This window comes from Saimiri boliviensis, chromosome 4, assembly GCF_048565385.1.
Source record: "Saimiri boliviensis isolate mSaiBol1 chromosome 4, mSaiBol1.pri, whole genome shotgun sequence".
In the NCBI taxonomy this organism is placed as follows: domain Eukaryota; kingdom Metazoa; phylum Chordata; class Mammalia; order Primates; family Cebidae; genus Saimiri; species Saimiri boliviensis.
In genome coordinates, this window is record NC_133452.1 from 121,239,564 (window position 1) to 121,257,737 (window position 18,174).

The 18,174-nt window shown below is 34.7% G+C and overlaps 1 protein-coding gene across 2 annotated transcripts in view; it reads left to right on the top strand.

Annotated features, from left to right (window-relative positions):
- The window catches only part of LOC120363248 (protein eyes shut homolog), a 177,674-nt gene that overhangs the window by 100,187 nt on the left and 59,313 nt on the right, over nucleotides 1-18,174 (top strand). For both annotated transcript variants that reach the window (XM_039467770.2, XM_039467769.2), the window contains one exon: nucleotides 1,696-1,823. In XM_039467770.2, the coding sequence (XP_039323704.2) occupies nucleotides 1,696-1,823 (128 nt within the window). The remainder of the gene's footprint in view (nucleotides 1-1,695; nucleotides 1,824-18,174) is intronic.

The window sequence follows — 18,174 nt, forward strand, 5'->3', positions numbered from 1 at the left end:
CCATCAAAAAATAAAATAAATAAACACACCCATGCCCTAATCCTGTGAATATGTGCCTATGTTATGTTACCTAGTCGGAGGAAATTTAGATTGCAAATGAAATAAAGGCTGCTAATCAGTTGAAGTTATCCTTGATTATTTGGGTGGATGCAGTATAATCACAGGAGTTCTTTAAAAAAGAAAAGAGAGATGGAAGGATCAGAGTTAAAGGGGGATTTGACGATGCTATGAGGCTGGTTTTAAAAATGGAAGAAGGAACCATAAATGAAAAAAATGAATGCAGCCTCTAGAAGAATAGAGCCTACAGAAAGGACACAGTGGGCATCTTGGTTTTAGCGTTCTGAAATTTTTCAGACTTATGACCTCAGGAACTCTAAAATAATGAATTTTTGTTTCTATAAGCTACTAAGTTTGCAATAATTTGCTATATAAATTAAAAAGTTGTTATATAAATAGAAAACTAATGCAATAATCTATCAAGAACTATTAATATTATCATTTAAAATATTTTGGTTTTAAACTTGACAATAATGAACAATTAAACACATTCTATAACTTTACTAGTTAAATGAATCTTAATATAAGAAGCAACCTTTAATGGATATGTGCTTAATTGTTAATTCATAGAAGTACTTTAATTCCATTTTACTTATTTCTCTATTATTTATTATTATATTTGAAAGAATGATTTTTGTAGATACATGAGTTAGAAGGTGGTACATTTTATCATTTGTACAACTACTATGTATCACCTTGGGCAAGCTATATATTTCTTTCAACATTCGTTTTGGGTTAAATTAAATAAATTTGATTGGATTTCATGAGAAAAAAAAATTATCAATTTTAAGTATATGGACTTTTCACCTTGGAATCACTTAACAAATTTTTTTCAGATAAATATGATAATGAAAATCATGATAATGATGATAGTGATGATAATGATAATAAAGAAAAAAAAGAGGAAAAAGGACAAAAAGAGAAAGAAATATGATGACTAAGGTGTATTTCAAATGCAGGTGACATTAACTTGCCCATCAAATTTAATTTCATTTTGTTTTTACCTGTCCATAGATGCCTGGACTTATTTCATGTTCCAATGGTCAATTTTCTGTGCTTAAGCACCTGGAAATTGGCAGCTTAAAATAATTATTTTCTTATTATAACTTACAGTTCTGTGAGCTGACTTGTCTCAGCTAGGACATAGTTTATAGTCCCTCTGAGGTTGCTATCAGAAAGTGTCTAGAGTTGGACTTCATCTGAATGTTGCCTGTTAGCTGGGCCCTCAACTGGGCCTATCTGCCACAATACCGAACATGATTTCTCTATGTGGCCTGTGCTTCCTGAGAGTATGGTGGCTGGGTTCAAAGAGCAAGCAGCCTAAGATAATTAGACAGAATCTTTATGGCCTTTGGAAGCATCATTGTCTCTTTGATCACAATCTTGCTTACATTCAAGAGGAAGGAAATATAGTCCCTGATTCTTAATGGAGGAGCTTTGACTTCACATAGCAGGATTAGTGTGTGAGATAGAGGCGGCGTTGGGGCAGTTTGGAAATAGAATCTGCCAAATTGCTGACAGAGAATTTCTACTCCAAGTTCATGAAAATAATGTTCACCCCTCTCTAGGTAAGAACCCATTCATTGTCCTTGAAATATCCAAAATCCTTTGTAAAAATATGTTTTTAATCTTTTCTAGGATGTTATGTGCATTTGTTCACCAATATTTACAGACATGCTTTGTAAGAGCATTCAAACGTCATATGAGTCATTCCCTTTGAAGAATACCACTATATGTAAGAAATGTGAGAAAGAGTATCATTGCAGGTATAATTAATTTTCTGTTTATTTTTAATATAAGATCGATTTTTAAATCATGTGAATAAAAATATAATAATGTTCTGGTTTTAACCTTGAAATTTACTTAATGGTATGTAATATTCCATTTTAAGTTAAAGTAGATTTTTTTTGCATGTTTTGGATTAACTGTTGCGGTATTAACTTAAAATAGATATTTGAGAAATTCACAAATATAATGTGTGTGTACAGTTACAAAATGAATATTTTGTTTTGTAATAGATGTTTTAATATAATCAAATAATATTAGAAGGTCTAGAAAGAAAAGAGAGACATATGTCTCCTTAGTATTATTTCTATTATACACATATAATGTTGAAATATTTTAAAAGAATAGCGTAACTATTTATTCCTGTAATTCACAGACCTCAGCAGATAGATATTAGTTAGGATCTTTAGGCGGACTTTTAGAAAATTGTTATTTCTTTAAGTAATCATTTCCCACAAATTACTTACTTATAAATGGCAGAAGTGACCCAAATATCTGGGTATATGATTTGGTCAATTTTAAATAGCTTTATAGACATTTCCTCACACCATTAAGAAATACAATTTGTACTCTTCACACTTGCTTGACTTTTATCTGGCTGGTTAAAGTAAATTCTGTTGGGCATTATTGAAAAGCAGTAAGTAGCCTCAAAATTTTAGAATACTCATAAAAGCAGAAAATTAAAATGTGGGGTACAGAATATCCTTGAAACACACTGAAAAGAAACTTAGAATATGTGTCCACATCACACTGTATGATAATCTGTTTCAAAGGAGTTCAAATTTAAGGGTTTTTTTAAAATTAACCTTTTGAAATGTGACTTTTTCAAAAGAAGTGAATAAAAACCTCATCATTATATCAAGATATTGAAATCTCTAACTCATTTAGTTAAATGTATGCATGTCTCCAATCGTGTATTAATTCTTCAATAAGCCTAAATGCTATCCCTTTAAAAATATTTACTTTTTAATTTACAATTCTATTTCTATGCCTTAATGTGCTAGTATATTTGTGAATGTACTTAGAAAAGTGATCAACTTAAAAAAATAGATAAATATCCTCTTCAAACTTACCACTGATTTAAAAAAATACTAACTGACTCGGGTGATATAATGGAGATATAATCAATATTAAGTATGAAGTTGAAGCAATGACAGGAAATTAATCTTGAAATCTATTTTTCTGTTCTCATAGGAGACAGGGAATATCAGTGAATATAATAATAAAAATAAAAATGACGACTTAAATGCTTTTATGTTAAGGATTTATCTCTGTTACTAACTTACAGAGTATGTTTTCCTATATCAATGACTCTAACACTTCGAAATTAGAACTTCTTGAAAAGCTAAAGTACAAATAATTGTTTATTGTCTCTAGTGTTTTTAATTCAATAGGTCTGTGGTGAGGATTGCAAATGTACATTTCTAACCAAGTCATAAGGGATATTGATGCTCCTGATCTGGAGATACTACACTTTGAGAACTTAGTCAAGATGAGCTTGGGCTTAAACAGCATCAGTGCAGGAATTGTCTTATACCTTCCACCTGGTTTCACTACTCTTTTATACTGAAGTTTTATTCTTCTGAATTTTGGATAAAAATGTATTAAGGTGAAAAGGAATCAAATGTGGAAAGGAGAAGAATAGAGTGATAATGATGATATAAATTTCCCTTCCTAAACATATGGTATAGATCTAAATTTCTATGGGTAGAAGAGAGAGAAACCGAAGTAAAATTATCTCCTTGAGAAAGACAGTGAAACACTGGTTATGGGAATTTTTACTTGGTACCCAGTAACGTAAATCAATACAGTTAGAAAGAAATTAATTTTCTCTTAATAAACAAATCAGCAAATTCCTTACCACCTAGAAGACTGAGAGCTTTAGGTGTCCATGGGAAGTTGGCATAAAAATGTTATTATTATGAGCAGTAAGATTTGAAAAGTAGCAAAAGTGGCAGTGCTGGGAGCAGGTAAGACACGAGTAGAGTCTGATAGGAAAGGAAAAGGAATAATTGACATCTTAGAGGTATCTGACAGGTAGAATACAACTTTGGTGACTCTTAAATTATTTAAGAATGGTTTGTTTGTTTTGGGGAATACTTTGGATAATAATTTGAAAATAAAATGGAGTTTATGAGCTACAGTAATTGCTATAAATGAAATATAGATATAGATATAGATGGAGATGGAGGATTACTTTGTCACCTAGACTGTAGTGCGGTGGCATGATCTTGGCTCACTGCCATGGCAGGATCTTGGCTCGCTGCAACCTCCATTCCCAGGTTCAAGCGATTCTCCTACTTCAGCCTCCTAAGTAGCAGGGACTACAGGTGTGTGCCACTGTGCCTGTACAAATACAAATAATTTTGTATTTTTAGTAGAGACACGGTTTCACCATGTTGGCCAGGCTGGTCTTGAACTCCTGACCTCCTGATCCACCCACCTTGGGCTCCCAAAGTGCTGGGATTACAGGTGTGAGTCACCATGCTAGGCAACAAATATTTTTAAAAGGATACCTTACCAGTATTTGGGTGGTAGTTTAGCCATTCAAATACTAGGAATTCCTAGAGAATTTCTCTCACTCTTCTCTAGCATTACTGCTCTCCATCTATAAATGTGAAAGAATTTTTTCACCCCTTACTTGCTTGTTTGACCCCAGAAGATAAATTTTTTTTGAGGTATATTCAGCACTTTTGCATGTTGATACATTAACCATTTGGAAGAAAGTCTGCACTTAACACTGAATCTCCTACTAGCGTTTTTAACGGGAAATGAAACAGTCACACTCTACAGTGACACTAAGAAACTGTATTGCAGCATATAATTGTGCAAGTGGAGATGATCTTGTAACCATGAAGTCCAGCAAGGAGACAAAACCATAACAGATATAGAGCTGAAAGGATTAAAAAGACAGCAAAGAGCCAGAACAATGATCAAATTCTCTATGAAGAAGAAACTATCTATAGTTAGTTTAACAATATGAGCTAATAATTCCTTGCATTGGTTTAGTCTGAGTTGGGATTATGTTAGTCACATCTGAAAAGTTTCCAAGTAAATATACTGAAACTCTTTACAAACCACTGAGTTATATTGCTCACATGTTTTAAATGGTTAATCTTTTGCCATACTAGTAGTTTTATTGCTCATTTAATTATTAATTATCTACTAGAAGAAAATCAAGTATTTGTAAGATTACTGACTACTTCACAAAAACGATTTTGATTTACCGTAAAAATCTTTTCCACTTTAAGGTACTCAAAAAGATGTGCCATTCTATATTTCTAAATTATTTTACTATGCTGCTTATAGAATATTTTCTAACTTATTTAATTCACTATATAATTGTTTTATAATAATATTTTGGATCTTACTGATTGAAGTGGAAGGTTTTGACTTGGGCTGTAACATGAAATGACTATTTATTAATTTATTAAATATTTGTTGAGTACTTTTCCAGAAACTTTCCTACTCTAAGTAAAACTCTTCTGCAGCCATAAAAAGGGCAAAAAAAAAAAAAATTAAAAAGACAAAAAGCTCTTTTCATAATAAACTAACATTCTAGTCCACAGATATTGCTTTAAATGATCACTCTGACTCAATTTTATTGAATAGAGTGTTGGTATATGCTCCCAAGGGAAGGGAGACCAGCTAGAAAGCTACTATGACTATGTAGCCTAGAGCTGGTGGTGACTGACACTACCTTACTTAAGATTATCAAGATAACCTGTGATTAGGGTAATTAAGGATCCGATCCAGAATACAGTTCTAAGAATAATTCAATCGTTTGCTGAAGGATTAGATAGGAGGTAACAGAAATAAGTCAAGGGTAACTCTAAGGTTGTTTGCTCAATTGAAAGGTTGGAAAATAAACCTAAACAGGTTTCTAATACCATTTCCAAAATGAAAAAAATCTGTAGAAAGAAAGGCATGGTTGGCAGGAGTGGAAAACAAGATGTCAGTTTTGAACATATTGGACAAGACATCTAATAGAGCCAAGTAGAGATATCGAGGCAGGTATTCAAGTATGTTTCCATTTTAGAGGAACTATCAGGTCTAAATATATAAATCTGGAAGCCAGTACCATAGACATGATGTTTAAAACCAGGAAGCTTGCTGTGCAGAAACCTTTTAGTTTAATTACATACCATTTTTCTCTATTTTTGTTTTTTTGCATTTCCTTTTGAGAACTTAGTCATCAATTCTTTGCCTAAGCCAACATGTAGAAGGGTTTCTCCTAGGATATTTATAATGACAGGTCTTATATTTAAGTTTTTAGTCTAACTTGAGTTAACTTTTGAATGTGGTAAGAGATAGGGGTATAGTTTTATTCTTCTGCATATAATTCTTTATTTTTCCCAGCACCTTATTGAATAGGATGTTCTTTTCACTGCATATTTTTGTTGACTTTGTCAAAGATCAATTTGTTGTAGGTATGTGGCTTTATTTCTGGATTCTCTATTCTGTTCCATTGATCTATGTGCCTATTTTTATACCAGTACCATGTTGTTTTGGTCATTGTAAACTTGTAGTATAATTTTAAGTCAACAGAGTAAACAGCCAATCTACACAATAGGAGAAAACATTTGCAAGCAATACATCCATCAAAAGGCTAGTATCTAGAATCTTCAAGAAACTCAACACCTCAGGAAAAAAAAAATCGAATAACCACATTAAAAAGCCAGTAAAAGGCATGAACACCTATTTTTATTTTATTTTATTTTATTTTATTTTATTTTATTTTATTTTACTTTAAGTTCTGGGGTACATGTGCAGAACTTGCAGGATTTTTACATAGGTACACACATGCCACGGTGGTTTGCTGCCTCCATTCCCCTGTCACGCACAAAGGCATTTCTCCCAATGTTATCCCTCCCCAAGCTTCCCACCCCCTCCTATACCTCCCCTAGCTCTGATAAGTTTGTACCACATAAAAGTTTCTCTGGATTGCTTCTACAAATGATGTTCTTGCTTTTTAGCCTAGACCTCAGCAATAATATTATAACATTGCATTCATATAGATTTTTTAAAGTCCAACATCTATAGTGTTGCATTTTATTTAAAATTTTTTGAATAGTTCCCTGAGTCAGTAGCAGAAGTTCTTTTCCACAAGGCTAATATCCTTTATGATCATATGCGATTTGCCTCTCGTAGCCAAAATAGTAGCACTTCAGTTTTTAATCCCAAATAATTTTTTTCATATATACATATTTTGCAAATTTGAATAACTCAAATTTGAAATCCTATTCTTTTTTACTTATTTATTTTTTATTATACTTCAAGTTCTGGGGTACAAGTGCAGAACTTAGAGGATTGCTGCATAGGTATACATAGGCCATGGTGTTTTGCTGCCTCCATTCCCCCCACCACCTACATCAGGCATTTCTCTCAATGTTATCCCTCCCCAAACTCCCTACCCCCCGCTATTCCTCCCCTCCACCCCCACAGCCAACAGACCCCAGTGTGTGATATTCTCCTCCCTGTGTCCATGTGTTCTCATTGTTCAACACCCTGTATGAGTGAGAACACGTGGTGTTTGGTTTTCTGTTCTTGTGTCAGTTTGGTGAGAATGATTGTTTCCAAATTCATCCATGTCCCTGCAAAGAACATGAACTCATCCCTTTTTATGGCTGCATAGTATTCCATGGTGTATATGTGCCACATTTTCTTTATCCAGTCTATCACTGATGGGCATTTGGGTTGGTTCCAAGTCTTTGCTATTTTAAACAGTGCCGCAGTGAACATACGTATGCCTGTGTCTTTATAATAGAAGGATTTAGAATTGGTTGGGTACATACCTAGTAGTGGGATTGCTGTGTCAAATTGAATTTCTATTTCTAATCCTTGAGGAATTGCCACACTGTCTTCCACGATAGCTAGGCAAAACCATTCAGGACATAGACATAGGCAAGGACTTCATGACTAAAACACCAAAAGCAATGACAACAGAAGCCAAAATAGACAAATGAGATCTAATTAAACTTAGGAGTTTCTGCACAGCAAAAGAAACAATCATTAGAGTTAACCAGCATCCCTCAGAATGGGTAAACATTTTTGCAAGCTACCCATCTGACAGAGGGCTCGTATCCAGAATCTACAAAGAACATAAGCAAATATACAAGGAAAAAAAAAACCCCATCAAAAAGTGGGCAAAAGATATGAACAGACACTTTTCAAAAGAAGACATTTATGAGACCAACAAACATATGAAAAAACGCTCATCATCACTGGTCATTAGAGAAACGCAAATCAAAACCACATTGAGATACTATTTTGCAATAGTTAGAATAGGGATCATTAAAAATCTGGAGACAACAGATGCTGGAGAGGATGTAGAGAAATAGGAATGCTTTTACAAGGTTAGTGGGAGTATAAATTAAAACAAAAGTTTTTTAAAAGAAGACATACAAGCAGTCAACAAACAGGAAAAAATGCTCAATATTTTTAATCATCAGAGAAATAGCAATTAAAACCACAGTGAGATGCCATTTTATACCAATCAGAATGGTTATTACTAAAATGTCAAAAAACAACAGATGTTGGCAAGGTTGCAGAGAGAAGGGTATGCTTACACACTGTTGGTATAGAAATAAAGTAGTAAAACTATATGGAAAACAGTATGAAGATTTCTCAAAGAAATACAAATACAACTAACATTTGATCTAGCAATCACACTACTGGGTATCTACCCAAAAGAAAAGATAACATTATATCAAAACAACACCTGCATTCATATGTTTATCACAGTACCACTTACAAAAGCAAAATCATGGAATCAGCATAAATGTCTATTAGTGAATGACTAGATTAAAAATACACACACACACACACACACACACACACACACACACACACACACACAATGAAATAAAATTTAGCCACCCAAAAAAATAAAATCTTGTCTTTGTGGTAACATGGATGGAACTGGAGGTTATTATTGTGAGTGAAATGACTCAGAAACAGAAAATAAAAAGGTTCATCTTGTCATTTATAAGTGAGAATTAGAAAATGGGTACACACTGACATACAGGGTAGAGTAATAGATATTGGAGACTCTAAAATGTGGGATGGTGGGGGAGGGTATAAGTATGAAATATGACCTATTGGGTAAAATATTCACTATTCTGGTTATGGGTACACTAAAAGTCCATACTTCACTACTATGCAATATATCCATACTAAAATAACAGACAAAAAAACTGCACTTGTAGTCTCTAAATGTTAATAAGTTAATAGAGGTGAGCTTAGAAAAAATAAAAAATAAAACCAGAAACTCAATGAAATTAGCTCACATTGAGCCTAGATAGGAAAATGAGAAGGTTTTAAACTGAGAGTTTGGACACTCATATTTAAGGGAGTTAAGGAATTTGAATATGAGATTAAAAGGGACTTGGTGAGTTAAGATGAGAAAAATACAGACAATTATCAGAGAAGCTACAAAAGAAAAGTATTAAGACAATTCTAAGACCGTCTCAAAATATGTAACTAGATCTAATTAGACAAAAATGAGAATTGATCTTCATAACTGGAAACTGGAGATAGTAGTTTGCTCAAAAAGAATAGTTTGAAAAAATAGTGGAAAATTTGATTAGAACTTGTCCATGAGTGAATGATATAAAATAAATGGGCTTTTGCTTAAAGGGGAGCAACAACACAGGTTAATGAACTGGTAGGTAAGGAAAGTTTAAAATAATTTATTTTTAGACAGTAGTAGAGATGGGTTGGGATATATAGAGTACAAGTAGAGGAGTTTGCCTACATGAATTGTAATAGGAAGAAAAATAGAATAGGTTGCTTTGAATGTGTGGTTGTTGAATCATTGGAAAGTGTCTCCTGATAGCTGTTATTACTCAAGTGAAATCAGCATCAATGTCCAATGAAATAGAAACCCAAATGAGTATGAGGAAAATAGAGTATTACTGATATGCTACAACATATCCTTAAAGTTAGCGAACATGAATAAAAAGTAACAACAATCTACAATATGTGTCAATCTCAAACCAAGTGTAGTTTACTCCTATGCCCATAAGAAATAGCTAGGGTGTTGAATTAAAGTAGGGTTAAGCCTTGACTAGGCTTTGATAAAGGAGGGAAAAGAGAAAGTGATTTAAGAGTGTATGCAGTGAGTGATTTTGGAAGTAAAACATGTAATCTAATTCACAGAAGAAGGCAATTAAGAATATGATGGGGATGGCAGACATTGAAGTGTTGGTAGTGTCAATGGATTATGGTACTGAATAATTTTGGGGGTAGAAAAGGACTACAAGGAGTAAACTGCAGGAAGAAATGAGGCTGTGTGTATAACATAAAATACTTAACATTAAGATTATGTAAGTTAACATTGCAAAGAGAATGTAGTTGTATAAGATGGTAGCATATAGCATACTAGAGTAGGAGTAGGTTGTAGAGTTAGAGGGAAGATTTAGATCTTTGAGTTGAGATAGTATATTCCTAGGAGATGCTAATTTTACAAATAGATAAATTTTTCAGATTTTAAAATAACTAAGACCCTTAAGTGATCTCCATGCCTTGGCTATTGTAATAAAGAGGATGTGATATTTTAGCATATGTATGTATGTAATATTATACAGTCACTAAAAGAAAGAAGTTCTGTCATTTACAACAGCATGGATGAATGTTGAAGGCATTATGCTAAGTGAAATAAGTCAGACCAAGAAAGACAAACACTGTATGTATCCTCTTACTAATATGTAAAACTTTTAAAAGTCAAAGTCATAGAAACGAAGTAGAATACTGGTTTTCAGGCAATTGCAGCAGAGAGAAATGGGGGGAGGCTGTTCAAAGGGTTATAGTATTGTACGTTTCAGTACAGCTACAGGAGAGAACTTGAAATGTTTCCAACACATAGAAATGGTAAATACTTGAAGCGGTGGATGCCCTAAAACTGACTTGATCATTACACATTCTAAGCATGTAACAAATATCACATGTATTTCATAAATACGTACAAACAGTATGTATCAATGAAAAATTCAAAGACATAAAAGATGAATAAACTCTGAGTATTTAATGTTCAAGGTAATGACTATAGCTAAAAATGTTGCATTGTATACTTGAAATTTGCTGAGAGAATAGATCTTACCTGCTATCCCCCCACACATGCAAATGATAACTGTGCAAGGTGGCAGATACATTAACTAAGTTAATTATGATCATTATTGAACAATATGTAATATAACAACTCATTATCACATTTTACACTTTAAACTTATACAACTTTGTCAATTACGCTTCAATAAAAATAACAAAGTAAGGCTGGGATTACATTAGGGAAAGATATAACAAGTCAGATGTTAAATGTTACAGAATTAGAGGGAATGCTCAGAAAGGTTAGCTGTGACTGCAGTGAGGAGAAGGTATGGATATGGTTTGATGGCATCATCCTCAAGTAAGGCTTTTAAGGGGAGAATAAGTTATGATTTGGAAGCCACAATGAAGAAAAGATGAAGACAACTATACAACATGTAGACATCGAGCTATGAGAGAAGAGGGAGAGAGGATAGCCACCACTTGAGAGTTTACCTTCAAAGGAACACGATTTCTAAGAATATGAAAGACATGTACAGAGCTGCTTGGTAGAAAGATCCACACAGTGAGGGATGACTTGGAAAGCACTGGCTTCCTGGGGTATCTGAAGTAATGATAATAAGGGATGAATAGTAATGGCCTCCAAGGTAGCACATAGTCGGGTGACGGTGAGTGTTGGCATGAAGTTAGTAGTGCTGGGTTTTGTCAGGAGCTCACAGAACTCAATCGACCTTTGGAAATGCCTCCAAAGGCAGTGATAAAGCTACAGGACTCTGTGTGCTCCACTTCATTTATGCAGATGACAGTGTCCATGGCAGTGCAGGACACGGCTCCAGTGAAGCTTCCTAGGGTCCCTGATCACCTCTTGGATGGAGGTTCATGTGTAGTGAAGGGAAGGTCATTGTGACCTGATATGTAGGGTTCTGAACTCTCTGCCATGACTTCCACTTTTGTAAAGTAGAAAGTGTTTATTTACTAAAATAACTTACTGGCTTTGAAGACTATCATGAACTACATTATTAATATTGCCATTTTACACACAAACACACACACACACACTCACACACACATCTAATATTTGCTGAATGCAATGACTCCAATATTCTCATATCAGGATGATCAAATTCTCACTATTTAGATTAAAATGAGGAAATGAACCAAAAAATAAAGTTTTGTTAAACCAGCTGATGTCTGTCTCACCTAAAAATTTTTCAAGTCTGAAAATCAACTATTTAACCAAACTAATTGGGAGAAAACTTTGTTAAATATGCCATTGACTAGATATTAGAAAATTATTAAATACCGTATCTTTAAAAATCAGAAACGTTGTGATATAGAGAATGTTGCTTTCTAAGCCTTTTGTTTTCTCCACCCAAATTCTGAGATATTTCAAGGGATAATGATATTCTCTTTTATATTCTCAGCTTATTGCATGGTGGTTTTTTTTTTTTTGCTGTTTTCTATTCACTGAATTTAGATTATAATATCTTACACGACTGAAACTTCAATTTGATGTATTAACATAACTTCTCTCACCCCCACCCCCAAGTCAGCTTCAGCATTTATTTTATTAGACTTGTGATAAGTGTCACCATGTCAGCTATGGGTAGAATTAAGGTTTTCAGTTTATGTCACAAATACAGCCAATTAAGTATGCCTGTGACTTTGAAATAGAACACTGCATTTGCAGAAATGCAAGTCAACATATATCAACATATAATAAAATTATATTTTCATATTAATTTTGAAAAATGATTTTTATAATAGCAATCACATATTTGCATGAGGAATTTATTAATTAATGGAATGCTTCCTCTTAGTCACTCAATAATTTTCAACAGGAAATCTTAATCTTTTGGAGTTAATTATCTCAAAAGCTAGGCTGCTACATTTTTCTTTGCTTGAAATCAATAGCCACATTTATAAGGCTAGCTTTTTAATCAATCATTCTGACATTTAATATAGGAAAAAGTTTGTTAAATTTTAAATATAGTTACTTTTTAACTTCAGATTCTGGTCATAAACTATGTAACTATTTAAACTATCTGGAAAAATTGTTGCCATTTTCTCATCAAGAGTAGCTTTTGCTACTATTAATATGACTTTACATTGTGGGGTACTGTTTTAGGTGACAGGAGGTATCCTATAATCTGGTCTCCTAAGTGCCTCATTTAAGAACATATGTTCTCATCAGTATAAACTTATTTCTTTGCTTTGATGTATTAATTTCGATATAATTAATAAATAAGTTAGTACAGACATATGTACATAAAATTTGAATTAACATCATGAAATCTTTAAGTCTTCCTGTCATTCCTGACTGAAAGAAACTTTGCCCCATAATGCTCTGCACAACCTCCACTATTTCTTAATATACAGTATTCTTCCACTGCGCCCTCTGTATCTTTTTGTCCACAGAATGTTTTCCAAGTATCCACAATGTACTTTCTTTTTCTCCAGTTTTTTATTTTGATCTTATATTTTTTAGAGACAGGGTCTCACGTGTTCACCCAGGCTGGTGTGTAGTGTTGTGAACCCAGCTTATGTCAGTCTCAACCTCCTGGGCCCAAGAGATCCTCCCACTTCAGCCTCCTGAGTAACTGAGTCCCTGAGACTACCCGCCAGCCTAGTTTTGTGAATAAAGAAATGTAGACATGGGGTCTTACTATGTTGCCCAGGCTGGTCTGCAGCTCCTGGTGTCAAGCAATCCTCCTGCCTCAGCCTCCCAAAGTGCTGGGATTACAGATGTAAGCCACCATGCCCAGCCCACAATATTTTTTCTACTATACCTTCCTTTCTTTTTCTCACTGAAACCTGAAGACAGTTTTTCCTGTAGCCTTCCTAGCTGGTCACTATTTATTCTTCTGTGCTATGTATGGTACCCGTACAGACTACTGTGTACCATAGGTAGTGAAGTGAAGTGTATAGACAGGGTTGCCCTCGTTCCCATGTTCAGGCCATTTGTTTCTTGCTACTGAAATCCCTAGACAGCAGCTATATCTTCTCTCTCTGACTCTCTCCCCCTCCCCCTCCCCCAGCTCCTATTCTAGTACCTTTTCTAGTACCTTTTCTCTTAGTTCCTGTTCATCCTTTACTAAATGTTTTAGCATGTAGCTTGCTGACCTTTTCTTTGTCATCACTGTGATCATATTTTTGATAACTGTGGTATCCTTCTTGGAAATCCACTCACTTTTGTTGTTTAAATCTTTTGATAATTATTTTACTAATTTATCCCTCTCCTTCACCTCCATCCATCACCCATGGTCTTATTCTGTAAGTTATTATACCTGTAGTTGTACGCTCTGCAATACCTTTAATTTAAATTCCTTCACTCTCTGATCCCCAAGTATTTCAAGTTCAAACGCTCATGTGCGCTAACGACAAAATTTCATAAAATTTTTATAAAGCAAGGGGCACCTCAGTTATTTGACTGTATGACATTTCTTTCTCCATTACCCATGGCAGGTCCCCATTTTCTTTAAAAATATATATATACTTGCACATCCAGGTTTCAAATTCCTTAACTTTCTATGTTCCATTGACCTGAAAACACCAAACCTGTTTAATTCTCATCCTGCCACGAAACTCTTGCCCATTGCATATATTTCTAATATAGCAGCTCAGACTTAATTTATTCCGAATTCATAATTGATTTTTGAGCGCTGGACAAACCTACTTTTTTGCCAATATTCTTTTATATTACTCTTTGATTTCTTCTTTTCTCTCTTTCAACACATCTTGTCCATGAACAAATCCTTTAAACTCTCCAATAACTGCATATCATGGCTATGAACACTTTTATCATTAAGAAGGTTAACACCCTTATTCAAGCCAAATTCTCATCTGGAACATTTCAAGAGCCTCTCTCTTGACCTCATTCTTTTGAATCTTGATTCAGGTACATGTCAAATAATGAACGGCTATTTCATCAAAACAAAAACAAAAACCGAAAAAAAAGTTAATGTTTTGGTGGAGATTTAAATGGTATGAGAGAATGTGCAGCTGTCTAGGGTAAGAGTCTTCATAGCAGAGGAAGTACCCATTGCAAAATCCCTGGCCTATTCAGGCCATACTCATGAGTCCAGACAAACTGGTCTGAAGAAAGTAAGGGAAGTAGCTGAAATGAAGATGGAAGAGAACCCAGAATCTGGGGATTTTAGATCATGAATGACTTTTTAAACTCTCATTTTTACTTTAAGTACATTGGGAAGTATTGCAGTGTTGCTGACAAATAAGTTACATTATTTGGCTTATATTTTAAAATTTTAATGTGACTGTTGTTTTGAAAGAAAAGTGAACAGAGACATGGGCAGATGCAAAGAGACTGTTAGTAAGCTATTAGAGTAATTATAGTATAGTAATTTGGGTAGGACAGTGACATAGATTAGAATTAGAGAGAGGGCTAGGAAAGAAGTGGTTTAATTATGGGTATATATTTAAGATGGAGTCAATACAATGTTTCCTTAGACTGGAGTGAATGACAGAGAAAAAGAACAAATACAGTGACCATAGTTTTTGAGGTGAGCAACCAGAAAACACATTGCCATTATTTTAGATGGTGTAAGTTACAGACAAGCAAATGTAAAATAGTTTCCTTGCTTTTTCGTGTGTATGTGTGTGTGTGTGTGTGTGTGTGTGTGTGTGTGTATGTGTGTGTATATATATATACATATACATATATATACACATTATATACACATTATATATGTATATATATGTAAAAACTGCACTTCAGGTCTTGGGATACATGTGTAGAATATGCAGGATTATTACTTAGGTGCATACATGGCAATGTGGTTTGCTGCCTCCATCCCCCCGTCACCTCCATCTGGCATTTCTCCCCGTGTTATCCCTCTCCAGCCTCCCCATTCCCCAGTGTCCCTCCCTTGGCCCCCCCAACTGACCCCAGTGTGTGATGTTCCCCTCCCAGTGTCCATGTGTTCTCATTGTTCAGCACCCACATATGAGTGAGAACCTTCAGTGTTTGATTTTCTGATCTTGTGACAGTTTGCTGAGAAAGATGATTTCCAGATCCATCCATGTCCCTACAAAGGACATGAACTCATCATTTTTTTATGGCTGCATAGTATTCCATGGTGTATATGTGCCACATTTTCCTTGTCCAGTCTTTCATCACTGCGTATTTGGGTTGGGTCCAGGTCTTTGCTATTGTAAACAGTGCCCCAATGAACATATGTGTGCATGTGTCTTTATAACAGAATGATTTGTAATCCTTTGGTTATATATCCAGTAATGGGATTGCTGGGTCCAATGGAATTTCTATTTCGAGATCCTTGAGGAATCACCACACTGTCTTCCACAATGGTTGAACTAATTTACACACCCACCAATATTGTAAAAGCATTCCTATTTCTCCACATCCTCTCTAGTATCTGTTGTCTCCAGATTTTTTAATGATGGCCATTCTAACTGGCATGAGATGGTACCTCAATGTGGTTTTGATTTGCATTTCTCTAATGACCAGTGATGATGAACATTTTTTCATATATATGTTGGCCTCATAAATGTCTTCTTTTGAAAAGTGTCTGCTCATGTCCTTTGCCCACTTTGAGTGGGTTTGTTTGTTTTTTTTCTTGTAAATCTGTTTTAGTTCTTTGTAGATGCTTGATATTAGCCCTTTGTCGGATGGGTAGATTGTAAAATTTTGTCCTATTCTGTTCGTTGCTGGTTCACTCTAATGCTTGTTTCTTTGCTGTGCAGAAGCTCTTAAGTTTAATTAAACCCCATTCATCTATTTTAGCTTTTGTTGCCAATGCTTTTGGTGTTGTAGTCATAAAGTCCTTGCCTATGCCTATGCCTATGTCCTGAATGGTTTTGCCTAGGTTTTCTTATAGGAATTTCATGGTGTTAGGTCTTATGTTTAAGTATTAAATTCATCTGGAGTGAATTTTAGTGAAATGAGCCAGGAAGGGGTCCAGTTTCTGTGTTCTGCACATGGCTAGGCAGTTTTCCCAACACTATTTATTAAACAGGGAATCTTTTCCCATTCCTTGTTTTGATCAGATTTGTCAAAGATCAGATGATTGTAGATGTGACATTGCCTCCAAGGCCTCTGTTCTGTTCCATTGGTCTATATCTCTGTTTTGGTACCAGTACCATGATGTTTTGATTACTGTGGCCTTATAGCTTAGTTTGAAGTCAGGTAGCATGATGCCTCCAGCTTTGTTATTTTTGCTTAGAATTGATTTGGCTGTGTGCGTTCTCTTTTGGTTCCATATGAAGTTTAAGGTGGTCTTTTCCAATTCTATGAAGAGGGTCATAGGTAGCTTGATGGGGACAGCATTGAATCTGTAAACTACTTTGGGCAGTATGGCCATTTTCACAGTATTGACTCTTCCTAACTATAAGCATGGAATGTTTTTCCATCTGTTTGTGTCCTCTCTTATTTCCTTTAGCAGTGGTTTGTAGTTCTCCTTGAAGAGGTCCTTTACATCCTTTGTTGTTGTTTTCCTATTTTATTCTCTTTGTATTTTATTCTCTTTGTAGCAATTGTGAATGGTAGTTCGTTCTTGATTTGGATCTATTTAAGTCTGTTATTGGTGTATAGGAATGCTTGTGATTTCTGTACATTAATTTTGTATCCTGAGACTGCTGAAGTTGCTTATCAGTTTCAGCAGATTTTGGGCTGAGATGATGGGGTCTTCTAAATATACAATCATGTCATCTGCAAATAGAGACCATTTGAGTTTCTCCTTTTCTAATTGAATATACTTTATTTCTTTTTCTTGCCTGATTGCTCTGACTAGAACTTCCAATACTATATTGAGTAGTAGTGGTGAGAGCGCATCCTTGTCAAGTGCCAGATTTCAAAGGGAATGCTTCCAGTTTTTGCTCATTCAGTATGATACTGGCTGTGGGTTTGTCTTAAATAGCTTTTATTATTTTGAGATATGTTCCCTTGATACCTAGTTTATTGAGAGTTTTTAGCAAAAAGGGCTGTTTAATTTTGTAGAAGGCCTTCTCTGCCTCTATTGAGATGATCATGAGCTTTTCGTCTTCGGTTCTGTTAATATGGTGCATTACCTTTATAGATTCACATATGTTGAACCAGCCTGACATCCCCAGGATGAAGCCTACTTGATTGTGATGGATAAGCTTTTTGATTTGCTGTTGCAATCAGTTTTCCAGTATTTTATTGAAGATTTTTGCATCTATGTTCATCATGGATATTAGCCTGACGTTTTCTTTTTCCTATTGAGTCTCTATCGGATTTTGGTATCAGGATGATGTTGATCTCATAAAATGACTTGGGAAGGATTCCCACTT